The following is a 13,163-nucleotide window of genomic DNA, read 5'->3' as shown; positions in this document are numbered from 1 at the left end:
TAATCCATTAACCACGAAAGTCAAGTTTTCTACTATAATTTCTTTTCAGCATTAAGAATGAAGAACCTTACTGGAGCTAAGCTGGAATGTCTTGCTAACATCATGAGATAAATGGTGCATGTCATTGTTCCTTCAAAGTGCACATTAGTGAATTTGGAGGAAAGAAAGAGTGATTAAAGCACAGGAGCTATACCATGATAATGAGATAACTGACAAACACAAGTCAATGCATTCACACCAGTGATTGACTTACTAGTATTTAGCTCTTTATTGTGACCATGGGTGTTGTGCCACATTTTAGCAACAACACATATAATTACTGTATTACTTTACTATATTACTGTATTGTTATATCTTTGTTGTGATATAACAGTGTGGCCTTGTCATCACTGTCATTATCTGTAGACATTTATTTCTGGGCAATACCTTGAGTACAACTGTACACATTTGGATCTCTATAAAATTATATCACAAGGTTCCATCCCAACAAAGGAAGGCTTGGTTTAATATTGGTGCTGTGACTTGAACCATTTAGGAATTAAGGGTCTACACTGGTTACGGTCAGACATCTATCCTGAGTCAAATGTTTACTTGCAATCTTAATTCCGATTGTATCAAACTTGAATAGTGTGTCCATAATTGCCCCACTTGTTAAGCTTTTGACCTCTGTAATTGTATCAAGCTGTGCCCTGTGAAATATTTTATTAGCAATGAGTGGAAATTTTCAAACCAATTATTTTAATTACCCAACTTTTCTTGCACATATACATGAAATAGTAACAATACAATCATCATTTTAATCTAATTATGTTATTGTTTAATTATCACAGTAATCACAACTCATTACTCTAAACAGGAAATAGTACTGGTCAGTCTCATCCACGTTATATAATTACTCTCTTTGATTGTTAGAAGTCCATCACAAGGTTCCAACGCATTATCTTTCCACCCAGCACATGGCTTTCTATCTGGAGGTATATATCTCACACTGCACTGCCATTACATAAAAAGTCCACCTAAAATAGAAAAAAATAGATGTTTAGAATGTTGGTAAAGCCAGTCACCTTCCAGTTATATTCTGTAACCATTTAAGGAGGTAGACCTAGGGTAAGGGATGTAACTCTTGAAATCAGTGATATGTTTGTATCAAATTTAATTTCACAAACGTTCAAATGATTTGTAAGAGTTGTGTCCCTTACCTTAGGTCTTACCCCCTTAAGGTAAAGTTAAGAGTAATATTTACCCATTCATAAGCTACATGTATACATATTATTGTATCATCCGAAATCTTTGTACTAAGTCAAATAAACTACATGTTTCAAAAAGAGTTTTCATTTAAACAGTTCTATACAGGCTCTGGGCATCATGTTCCGAAGCTTATGTAAGACTTACTTGCACATAAGGCCAATCAGTTTATTGAGAACTTATGCGTAAGACTTATGAGTGTTTTGTGAAACGATGCCCAGTGCAAAAACATCCCACATGACAGTTTGTATTGTCTATGCCCTATGTTAATTTCTGTTAACCAAAATATCAAAAATAAAGATATGTGGGCTTTCCAAACAAGAATCAAATTTTGCATGATTCTTAATTGGAGTGCTACTTAACATCAATCATAAAAGAGGATATCATACCACTGATTTAGTATTGCTGTTTTCTTAGTCTGGTATTGAAGAGTTAACTAGCTATTATTATATAGATAGCAGTGACTTATCAAATGTTCCCCGTGTAAATAAAAAATGATGATTCACACTAAAATAAATTCAGTAAATTTAGGCACTTGAGATCATATTTTGGTGATTCATTCTTTCAGGTTAATTATTCTATTACTATTCATGAGAATTTTTTTATATTGACACACTGTTACCAAATCTGATTGACTTTTTCATAATTATATTGTTCTTTTAAGATGTTATTTTTTTTTTTTTAAATGTTTATAAGCTAACTTTCCACAGTTTTTACTATGCAATATGCATTTCTTACCAGTCACTTCAAGCGCAACACCAGTAATGTACCGACTTTTATCTGAGGCTAGAAATACACATGCGTCAGCAATGTCTGAAATAATAACAAGAATGTGTACACTACTGAGAAGGTACTTTTATTCGTAAACATTTTTTTGTTTTTTTTTCATGTTTCATGGTCTGCTTTAGCATTTTTACTTTTCATCTGAAATTTGAATTTGTGATTAAACTGAACCATAATAATAAAAATATTATATGTAGTATATTTTGCTCAATGGCACATTAACTTTATTCAAATGAGCTTTCTACTTAATAAGCATGTATGTGTATTCATGGATCTATGAAAATTAATGGTGATAAATGAAACATGACTGAGGAAAATAAATCTCACATCTTACTATGTAACAGCAATTCATAAAACCAGACACTTTTTGGACCCCCTTTTGGGTGGTTTAAATGTATTTTGAACCTGTGTAAAGCAAACAACTGCAAAACCAAACAAATTCTACAGTCTAAAAGAGATTCAGTTGAATAGACTGTTTCACTGTATGAATTATATTCCGCTTCAGATAGGAGCAGCTCAAATTATTCCTCCACTCAAGAACTATAAATTATAATTCCAAAACTAAACATGTGAGCCTTAGTGAACATGTTAAAATCTGATTTTACCACAGATATACAGTCCAATTCATTACTAAATGCAGACAATTCAATTATTAACATGTATAAACATACATGTATATATGTGTGTTACATGTACTTTTAGGAAAATTATTTTTTTATATTTTTTTTTACGACCTAGTTTCATAAAGGATACTGACTACAGAATGTGGTCTATTAATATAATGTCCTGTGTATTCAGGGTTCGGATTAGATGGGTTTAAAAAGAATATGGCAAAATATTTGTCCCCCAAAAATAGCCTATATTTTGTTTCTAAATCCAATACCTTCAGGATCTCCTAACCTTGTCAATGGTATCAACATTTGTGTCATCTGCATGAGATGTTCAGGTACCTTGTCTGTCATTGGTGTCTTAATAAAACCTGGTAAAACTGCATTCACACGAATCCCAAACCTACAATGAATCATTCACTGAGTTAACTTATTAATGCAGTTGTCTTGTAAAATTTGCTCATGCTATAACACCCACTTCAAGAAGTTGGGAAGGAGGTCTCCCACTTGTAACCCTCAAGAGGTTAACAGGTATGCTATTGTAACCTCAAAATCCTGTTCTTAATCTGTAAGCTGAGGAAAATTAACAAATTTGGTGGAGAACCATGGCCCATATATAAAACTTCAATAGATACAATGTAATTTCATATTGTGAAAGTTCTTTAATATAAGGATTACAAAAGAAACACAAGTTTGTGGATTCTTGGATTCACGGCTTTGAGGTTTTCATTTTACATATCAATGGGAATTTCCTTTCATTGGGAACCTTTTGTGGTTTAGCTTACCCATGAAAACCAAGAACTAGAGGCTCCCAGGAGACTGAATTGCTCACCTTGTTAAAGTTTGTCTTTCAAGAGCAATAAATTTAACAAGGAGTTGTCCAACAATTTTGACTCAACAAGACTTTAGTAGGACTATCTTAAGGATCATTTCACCGATTGAAAGTTTCTTTCTATCTATTATAGTTTTCAAGATATTGGCTGAAAACTGTAAAAAAGGCACTTTTCATCTTTCAAGGATAATAACTCTAACAAGGAGTCGCCTGACAACTTTGATCCCTGAAGACTTTTGAAGGCCTTATAATAAGGGTCATTTCAGCAATTGAAATAATTATCCTAAACCTAACGGTTTTGGAGATATATGCGAAAAACACACAGTCCGACCCCTATGTTCTATTTTTAGTGATTAGTGGCAATGTTCTTCAATGGATCAAAAATCCCCACATCAGTTCTATGTAAGATATCCTAAGGAACATTCATACCAAGTTTGATTCCAATTGGTCAAGTGGTGTCAGAGGAGAAGATTTTTAACAGAAATAACATTAAAAATAGCAAAAAAAACATTGAAAAAGGCCAATACCTCCAACATAGCTTAACATACTAAAATGAAAATTTGACCGAAGATAAGTTTCATCATGCTGAACACTTATACCCCATGTCAGAACGGTTTTGGAGATATATGCGAAAAACTACTGTCTGATCCCTATGTTCTATTTTTAGTAACGGTGGCCTTGTTTTTCAACTGATCGAAAATCCCCACACCAGTTCTATGCAGGATACCCCAAGGAACATTCATACCAAGATTGGTTTCAATTGGTCAAGTGATGTCAAAGGAGAAGATTTTGGACAGAAATAACATTCAAAATAGCAAAAAAACGTCAAAAAAGGGCAATAACTCCAACATGGCTTAACAGATTAAAATGAAAATTTGACCACAGATAGATCTCATCGTGCTTAACATTTTAACCCCATCAGAGTTTGGCTTAACCTTACGGTTTTGGAAATATATGCGAAAAACTACTCTATGACCTCTATGTTCTATTTTTAGTAACGGTGGCCATGTTTTTCAACGGATCAAAAATTCCCACATCAGTTCTATGCAGGATACCCCAAGGAACATTCATAACATGTTTGGTTCCAATTGGTCAGTGGTGTCAGAGGAGAAGATTTTTGAAAAATAGTTAACGATGACGACGACAACGGACGCCAAGTGATGGCAGTAGTTCACATGGCCTTTGACCAGGTGAGCTGAAAATTGGTACCCAACCAACAATAGACCTTTCACGGTAGTTATGTAAGAGGTTTGACATATTTCCTCTTGTAAATTAATAATTATGACTCCTATTGCTATAAAAGATTACCAAACTTACTTAGCTAGTTCTTTAGATGATGACTTTGTGAATCCAATCACTCCTGCCTTAGATGCTCCATAGTTAGTCTGTCCTAAGTTACCAACCTAAACAATGTAACATATATATATCAAACACAATAGAACAAGGTGTATAGATTAACAGCTGTTGACACTGAACCTACCAACAGCATTACAGCTAGTTAAAGCTACATTGTATTTATAAAAAGTCCATTATATTCATAGAGATCTAGTTTATAAAAGGATAAATAACCCATATTTCATTTAATAATCTATATGTAATTAAAATTAAGATTAATACAGCAAAATGGAACATCAGTACATAATATACATTGAATATGAAAAATCAACAAATGAGTTTGAATTCATAAATAGGTAAAAAAAATGTATGTAAACAATTCTGGTAGTCCAAATTAAACTAAAAGGATTTTTTCTCTATGATTTGGTCATTTTATCTGCTTCTTGGATGGCTAGATATTTAAGATGTTACATCATAGATGATGTCATAAAACTAGTGATATGAAAACCTTGCTGTTGCCATTGGTTGCTGTGTGATTGTGTATCATTTTCTATAAAAACTGATTGGTAGAAAACAATGTTGAATCATTTCTAACACTGTTCGCCCAACACCATTGGTGATATCATAGACGACAATCACTAGAATTTCCACCATAACAGATGCCGAATGTTGCAAGGCTTAAATATTCCAAAAGAATCATAGAAACCAGGTCATTTGGAATTATTTTGGTTTTAGGAAATAAATAAGTCTAACAATTATTTATAAAACTTACCATTACTAAGGGAGTTAATCATGCAGTCATGACTTAGTAGGTTTTTCTTGCTTCTTGTTATCCAACTAGCCTTAATCCTTAATCATGCCAATATGACAAATTCCCTTAGTAAGGAATAATTAAGGAAAAGACCTTATTGTTTTTCTAATGTTTTTTTTTAATTCTTCTGTTATTTGCAAAATTTTTTTTGACATGCCCTCTACTATTCATCTTTCAAGATATCATTACCAAATTTTGACCGTCGATAGAACTCATTAAGGACTTTTACCAGATGACCCTGTGAAGAATTCCATTATCCATTGTAGAAGTTATCTCCCTTTTATCGGCATTTTTTTTTCAACATGGTCCCCTGAACTAATTTTTCAGGATATCATGACCATATTTGGTGAACATGTAGATGTCATCAGGTTCAATTAGGAAATGACCCTACTAAGGATTTCGTTACCATCTTTAAGAGTTATGTCCCTTTAAAACAGTTTCTTTTAATTGCTCATATCTTAAAAACCATAAGAGATAGAATAATTCTGGAAACAGTTTCATGCACATAAGCAGACAGCCTAATTAATAAACATAAATTTGTATTTTGTTATTAAACCATACAGGAGTTATAGCCCTTAAAATATCATACTTAAGTTTTAAAAATTTATATTTCGAGAACCGGAAGTTGTAGAGACGCGGAACCTTCATCAATGATCTTTGGTCCATGTGACCTTTCATTTGCACCCAAGGTCAAAGGTCAGAGTGCTAGTTTTTTTCCCCTTTCAATATTTATATTGGCACGGCCCTGTTGTGTCACCTTTCAAGATATCATTACAAAATTTGGACCTCCGATAGACCTTTCTTAGGACTTTTACAGGATAATCCCATACAAAATTTCATTATCCACTGTAGAAGTTACCTCCCGTTTATTAGCATCTTATCAATATGGTTAATAGGTCCCTTGAACTCATTTTTCATGATATCATTATCATACTTGGTGAACATGTAGATGTCATCATGTTCTATTATAAAATGACCCTGCTAAGGATTTCATTATCATCTTTAAGAGTTATGTCCCCTTAAAACAATTTATTTTAATCCCTCATACCTTGAAAACCATAATAGACAGAATCAATCTAAAAACTGTTTCATGCACACAAGATGAATACCTAATGAATAAACATAAACATGTATTTTATTATCAAACCATACAGGAGTTATATCCCTTGAAATATCACACTTAAGTTTTTTCAAATTTATATTTCGAGAACCAGAAGTTGTAGAAACATGGGACCTTCATCAATGATCTTTTGTCCATGTGACCTTTCATTTGCATCCAAGGTCAAAGTTCACAGAGTGCTAGGAAGCCTTCTCACTGCAAACTACAGCCCTTGATATTGAGAAAACAATAAGAGATAAATGCATACATACAATCTAATTAAAACTAGATCTTGTAATTTGTCCACTACGTTCCCGCATTCAAGAATGCGGGAATGTAGTGGACAAACTACAAGATCTAGTTTTAATTAGATTGGCATACATACAGCATATGAAATGACCCTCTCGATAAGCCCTACATTTTAAGACAAAATTTACAACTGTCAGACCGTCTGTTCAAAAGTTAGGACAATTTAAATGTTTTACAGAATCCGGTTTGCGACCTTGACATAAATGTATGACCTTGACCTTGTAAGTTTTTTCAAGGCCAGGTAATCCTAAGCTGTAAGGTGGTAGTTTCATGTCCCTACGACTTCCAGTTCTGGAGTTTGTTATTGCATCATATTTTAATAATCATTGGGCTCAAAATGAGCTCCAAAATTGCCCAAATTATTTTGTAATTTTGTTGTATATGTTCTGCAAATTATGATACAGTTTTCAGATTTGACATATCTTGTCTAGTTTCAGATCTATTGAAATTTTAAGTTTTGAGACCGGGGGTATATATTTTAAAATCCACAGCAGACACACAAATGGTCATTCCACAGAATGAAAGATCTGCACAAGTACAACTATTAGACAAAATACCAAGAACTAATATAAAAAAACTAATGATACTACAACAACTTAAAATTTTTCATATTTTCCAATGGTTTGATATATTTCATCAATACCTATTTATAGATTTGATATTGCATCATTTTTTCAACTTTGTCGAAGGGGGTCATGTGATATATCATTTTGAAGGTCTAAATGAGCACATTTCAAAAATCAGAGTTTCAACCATGATAAGTAATACATGTTCAAATAGTAGGGTCATTAAGTGCAAAAATTTAAAGTTCTTAGAGGGTAAGTTGTTGCATATCAAATGAAAGGTCTTCAAACGTACATCCGAAATATCGATGTTTTGTCTGGAAATAAATGACTAAGATGAGGTCAGTGAGTGCAAAACTTAAGTTGTTTATAGTTAGGTTGTGGCATATCAAATTAAAGGTCATAATGTGTACATCTCAATATTCAACTTATTATATAGAAAAAGAACCCAGTTGAGATTAATAAGTGCAAAATTCTAAAGTTCGCAGAAGTAGTATACCTAACAAAAGGTCGTCCAGTTGACATTACAAAAGTCATGATGAGAACATCGATAATTGCATTTGACAAAAGCGAAAAGTCAAACTGTTGTAGATGTTTTAATGTGTATATTACAAAGAGAAAGTTTTCAAGGGAAAGACCTTTCAATTGTTAAACAAACAATTGACATACTAGTTTTACAAATTATTTTTTTAGTAATTTTCTAAATTCCAAAACAATTCCAAATTTATCTAATACCTCGTTCAGAAAAAAAGTTTTATAACTCATGAAAGTAGATTATTGCAAAATTTCAATTCTATTTAACTTCAACATCATAACAAACTCGCCATGGTTTGTTTGTTATGGTATTGAAATTAAATAACTTGAGTTGATATTTTGCGATAATCAACTTTCATCACTCATTATGAAACCTTGAAGTTTTCATTACATTATTTGCATATTTACCTTGCCAACAATACTGGATAGATTGATGATAGAACCACCAGGGAGTTTGTTCTCCACAATAGCCTGGCTTACTGCTTTGTTGATCAAATATGTACCCTATAATAAGTTAAATGATATACCAATCATATTAAAACTAGCTCTTGTAATATGTCCACTATGTTCCCTTGAATGAGGGAATGTAGTAGACAAATTACAAGCGCTAGTTATAATTAGATTGAATAATATATATTCTTAAAGAAAAAAACGTAAAATTCTTATAATTTAATACATTCCTATGTAGATTGTTTTCTTAAGCTTGTTTCTATGCGTAGAATAGGAAAAAAACTGCTTATGTTTACAAAAAAATAATTCTTTCTTTTTTTTTTTTTTTTGACGACTTACATGAACATGCATCTATGAAAAAAAAGAAATATTGAAGTATATATAAAAATGGGTCAAAAACAGAAACGGCAGAATTTTATCAAAAAGGAAGTAGATATTCAACAGGCCTGAAAATCTGATCCCATGATATGGTGCACGTACCTGATGCTGGATACCAAATATCAAGAGGCAGTGATTTAATAGTAGTTGCTAAGAAAAGTGTTTCAAAAATAATTTTCCCACCCACATTCCTGACCAATATTTACCATACTATAACCCAACCAAAAATTTATGTACTTTTGATACAAGGTAGGAGAAAATAAAAATATTGACAATATCTCTTACCATTTAACAAAATTTCTTAACAAGTGAAAATTAAATAATTAGATAAAGTGAATATACCACACCTCTTGTAAACCTTATTGACTTCATATTAAAACAGTACCATACACAAGTCTGATCAACTAAAAATGTAGTGAAAAAAAGATAGATTCCAAGGGCCACAACTCTGTAAAAAAATACAATAAATCTATCTTCGAACTAAATGTTGATTCCACCTATTACAATGAGCATATTTTCTGGCGTTCAGCAAATTAGTGTAGAAATACATATTTCTAGTGAGCAAATAGTATTTGATATCATATAGAAACTTTAGTTTTAAAACATTTTTTAAAGAAATTTGATAAACAATGTGTAAATTAAAAAAAAGAAACAATTTTTTTAAAAAGGACCTTTTTAGGGGGAGATAATTGGGGAAAATGCCCAGGAATGATAATCAAACATATTTCAGGAATGACTGTTATATATTTTCGGTCTTTGAAGAAATAACCTAAATTATGTGGTGCACACTTAACAATCTGCATAGCAGGTTATTTTAAAGTGCGCACCACGGGTAATGAGGTTATTTCAAATAAACTGACAAATATAACAGTCATTCTTTATTATTTAATTTAAGTACCAAAATTCAAAGAGTAAATCATTAAAAAATTCTGATGATGTCACAGTCATTACAAAATTTGGTCTATGAGATGATAAAAAATTTTTTTGATTTAATCAGAAACTGTGTTACTTCTGAAATTAAATTATTATCTCATAAACATCAAATTTCTCTAAGCTAAACTCACTTTAAGGTTCACATTAATGACTTCATCCCACATTTCCTCTTTCATTTTCAACATATAGGTGTCTCTTGTGATTCCAGCTGAATTCACAGCAATTGTGGGAACAGCAGAATATTTGTCCTTGACCTCTGACATCAGTGTTGAAACGGAATCAGACAAAGCAACATCAACAGTAAAGGGATGATGATTATCTACAAATACATGTACAACAATGTATCATACTTTAATTCCTCTTTTTCTGAGACTAATTAACACACAAGACAATTTTACAAGTGAAACATGAATAGCATAAACAAATTATTTTTAAATTATTCAAAAATAAATGTTCCTAATGTGGTTAGCACCAGGGGGCCAGATCCAAACACTTTTAAAAGGAGAGATGCCAGCCGGGGTTCCTAAGATAAAAAGGGGGTGCTAGGGCATTATTTATCATTTTTTGTATATCTTACACATGAAAATGACAAATGACCAGTTACACAGGTCACACTGGTTAATAAACATACAAAGTTTGCTAATTCTTAGGTCCTGCTATGCATCATAAAAATGTACTACATGTATAAACCATAATAAAAGATACACATACATGACTTTAAAAAAAGTCCACTTTTCAGAAAAAAATCTATATAACTAAACACAAGAACTCGAGTTGTGATAATGAATAAATAAAAGACCAGAATCATTTAAAACAAAATTCCTTCATTTGCCCCTCGGCATTTTACTATGCGCTTATGGATCTCAAAGTTGAAGGGCACAGGTGAAGGGCATTTTAATGCTGAATAAGCTAGAAACACCTCAGACCCTCATATTTGTCAAATTGTTTTCAATTACCTTAAGTACTGCATATATGGCACTTGAAGGAAAAAACGAAGTTATATGATTATTTGATATGTTTACTTCAAACAGAAATGGCATATCAAAATTTCATCAGAGCATTAAAAATTATGAGGAGAGACACAGGGGGCATAGTGAGCAGGCAGCGGGGCATGGCTCTTTGGGGATAGGGTGCTGCACCCCATATTTATCTAGCAAAGAAATAGCAGTGGTAAAACTGTTACATGTATTAGAGCATATGAATACCTCCATGAATTGACTTGAGTGTTTCCTGTACCCCATCTTTGTTTAGGTCAGCAGCTGCTATCATTGCCCCTTCTTTGGCAAAAGTTTGACATATTGCCCGTCCAATACCACTCCCAGCACCTGTCAAAGTAAAGCGTTAACTATACCACTCCCAGCACCTGCTGTCAAAGGAAAGCGTTAACCATACAAAAAATGCACATTCATTAAATTTTGCTAAATCTGGTGAATATACAGAAAAAGCACATGCACATATTAGAATTTGCAGGTATCAATCTTTTTTTTTTGGGGGGGGGGCAAGGAACCCATACAACTCATTGTAGATGTGGCAGGACGGCCTACCTTCATTGTAGTTGGTAATGAGATTTAAATAGCCAGTTAACTGACTTGGCTAAAGGATTAATTATTCTTTAGCCAAATTGGTTTGTCACCGGCTTGTCACCGAGAGGTCTGGGGTTCGATCCTCGGTGGAGGAGTATAATTTTGTGAGTCAAATCATGCTCTCCTGTAACACAGAAAAAAAATTCATGAGATAAGCATGTACTATTCAAACATTTTATCAAGGGCCAAAATAGAATTTCTTATAGGCTGAAAAACACTTTTAAATAGCTTCCATGGAGAAAAAAGTCATAAAAGTAAATTACTAAGATTTTTGTTAACTTAAGTCGAAATCACGTTTTAAAATTTCAATTCACAACTTTGACTGTGTAATTTATTGGTGATGACATAGAAAAAGTGTCTACAAACAATGTGAACACCAACAATATTACCTGCTAACAACAATACTTCTAAGCCTTATTTAACCCCTTAAGGGTTAAATGTCGGACAAAAAGGATTTTTAATATACACTTTAAAAATACAAACTTTGAACTTTGAACTATACAATACGATATATAGCTTGCGACCTCATCTTCTAAAGAAGAGAGACCAGAATAAAATGATTCGTAAATACAAAAAATTTATGTTATTACTGGCTTGTTTTGTTCTAAAATAATGTATTACCCGTCACCAATGCAAGTCTCCCAGCCAACATCGCCCCTAATGTTCTATTTTTAGAAAAGGGGGAACACTAAATAACATTTTCTAAACGTCCCAAAATAGATTCGTCCTTGTAATGAATACATTTTGAAAAAAAATCAATAGATCAAAGCTTAATACGGTCACCGTTGCTTTCCAGATTATAACTTGAGAACGAATCAACATTTTAATTTTTTTTTTACTTTGCACAGATGTTTAGTGCCCCATGATAAATACAGGTTAACTCCAAGCCCTTGGGACAAGGATTTTTTTTTATTACAAAAAAATCATTTAATTCAAATCATTTTGTCTTCATATTTGAGTTATTACGTGTGTGTTCTCAGTCATGTCAGTTTGCTATTTAATGCTGTTTATACTAAGCCCAGTTTTTCGTCTATCTCCTTCTCTAACTGGGCAAAGTATAAACAGCATTAAATAAAAAGCGAATATGTCTGAGAACACACATAATAACTCAAAATGGGGAAATAAAGTGATTTAATGATATTTTTTGTAATAAAAAATAATCCTGGTTCCAAGGGCCTGTGCCCCACCAGCTTTTAAAAAAAAATTAAAAGGCTATAAAGTAATCCAAGTGCATTAACCAAGTGGTTGTAATGAAAATGATTTATATATATTCAACTGAAAAAAACATCACCGATATCTGAGGGTTGATTTCACATAATAAATCACGCTATGTTAATTAAGTTGCAAATCTACCAACTTAATCCAGGGATTAGAAAGCATGCAACTGCGTTTGGATAGTACGGCTATAACCGGTGAAACACAAGAAAGTATGCAGTCATCTTTCGGGAATAAACACAAAAATCCCGACATTTTATCAACATTTAAATCAACAAGATCATTCAATGTTCGTATTCTTGAAAAAAAATATATATTATCTAACGAACAGTCCTACCCTCCGTAAAAGCTATTTTATGGAAAAAAGGGGAATACTGCAATACCTTACGAATTAATGACAAAATCAAAAGTATGGGAAATCCTTCAATCCATATGTAACAATAACTTGATCCGACAACAAGCCAAGACAGATACGGAATCATGAC

At 32.5% G+C, this 13,163-nt stretch overlaps 1 protein-coding gene across 1 annotated transcript; it reads right to left on the bottom strand.

The window, feature by feature from the left end:
* Positions 1 to 721: 721 nt before the first annotated feature.
* Positions 722 to 12,167, bottom strand: LOC148612207 ((3R)-3-hydroxyacyl-CoA dehydrogenase-like). The gene is made up of 8 exons (XM_088593441.1): positions 12,085 to 12,167; positions 11,086 to 11,205; positions 10,012 to 10,199; positions 8,528 to 8,623; positions 4,786 to 4,871; positions 2,912 to 3,039; positions 1,984 to 2,058; positions 722 to 1,016 (listed from the first exon to the last, which is right to left on the bottom strand). Exons 1-8 carry the CDS (start codon positions 12,113 to 12,115, stop codon positions 1,000 to 1,002), a joined length of 741 nt encoding a protein of 246 aa, XP_088449567.1. The 5' UTR covers positions 12,116 to 12,167; the 3' UTR covers positions 722 to 999.
* Between the last annotated feature and the right edge of the window lie 996 nt (positions 12,168 to 13,163).

Source organism: Perna viridis, chromosome 7 (genome assembly GCF_037379345.1).
Source record: "Perna viridis isolate PV_CMFRI_1.1 ecotype Kerala chromosome 7, ASM3737934v1, whole genome shotgun sequence".
Lineage (NCBI taxonomy): Eukaryota > Metazoa > Mollusca > Bivalvia > Mytilida > Mytilidae > Perna > Perna viridis.
The sequence above is the reverse complement of the archived record's forward strand: the minus strand, read 5'-3'. Positions and strand labels throughout refer to the sequence as shown.

What these genes read in the sequence shown, in the direction of transcription:
- LOC148612207 (XM_088593441.1), bottom strand. Translation starts at nt 12,115, where the DNA reads ATGTTGGCTGGGAGACTTGCATTGGTGACGG. An exon ending in ACTCAAGTCAATTCATGGAG is followed by an intron (nt 10,200 to 11,085) that starts GTATTCATATGC and finishes ATGTATTTGTAG; the next exon opens with ATAATCATCATCCCTTTACT. An exon ending in AAGGTTAGGAGATCCTGAAG is followed by an intron (nt 2,059 to 2,911) that starts GTATTGGATTTA and finishes TTATTATTTCAG; the next exon opens with ACATTGCTGACGCATGTGTA.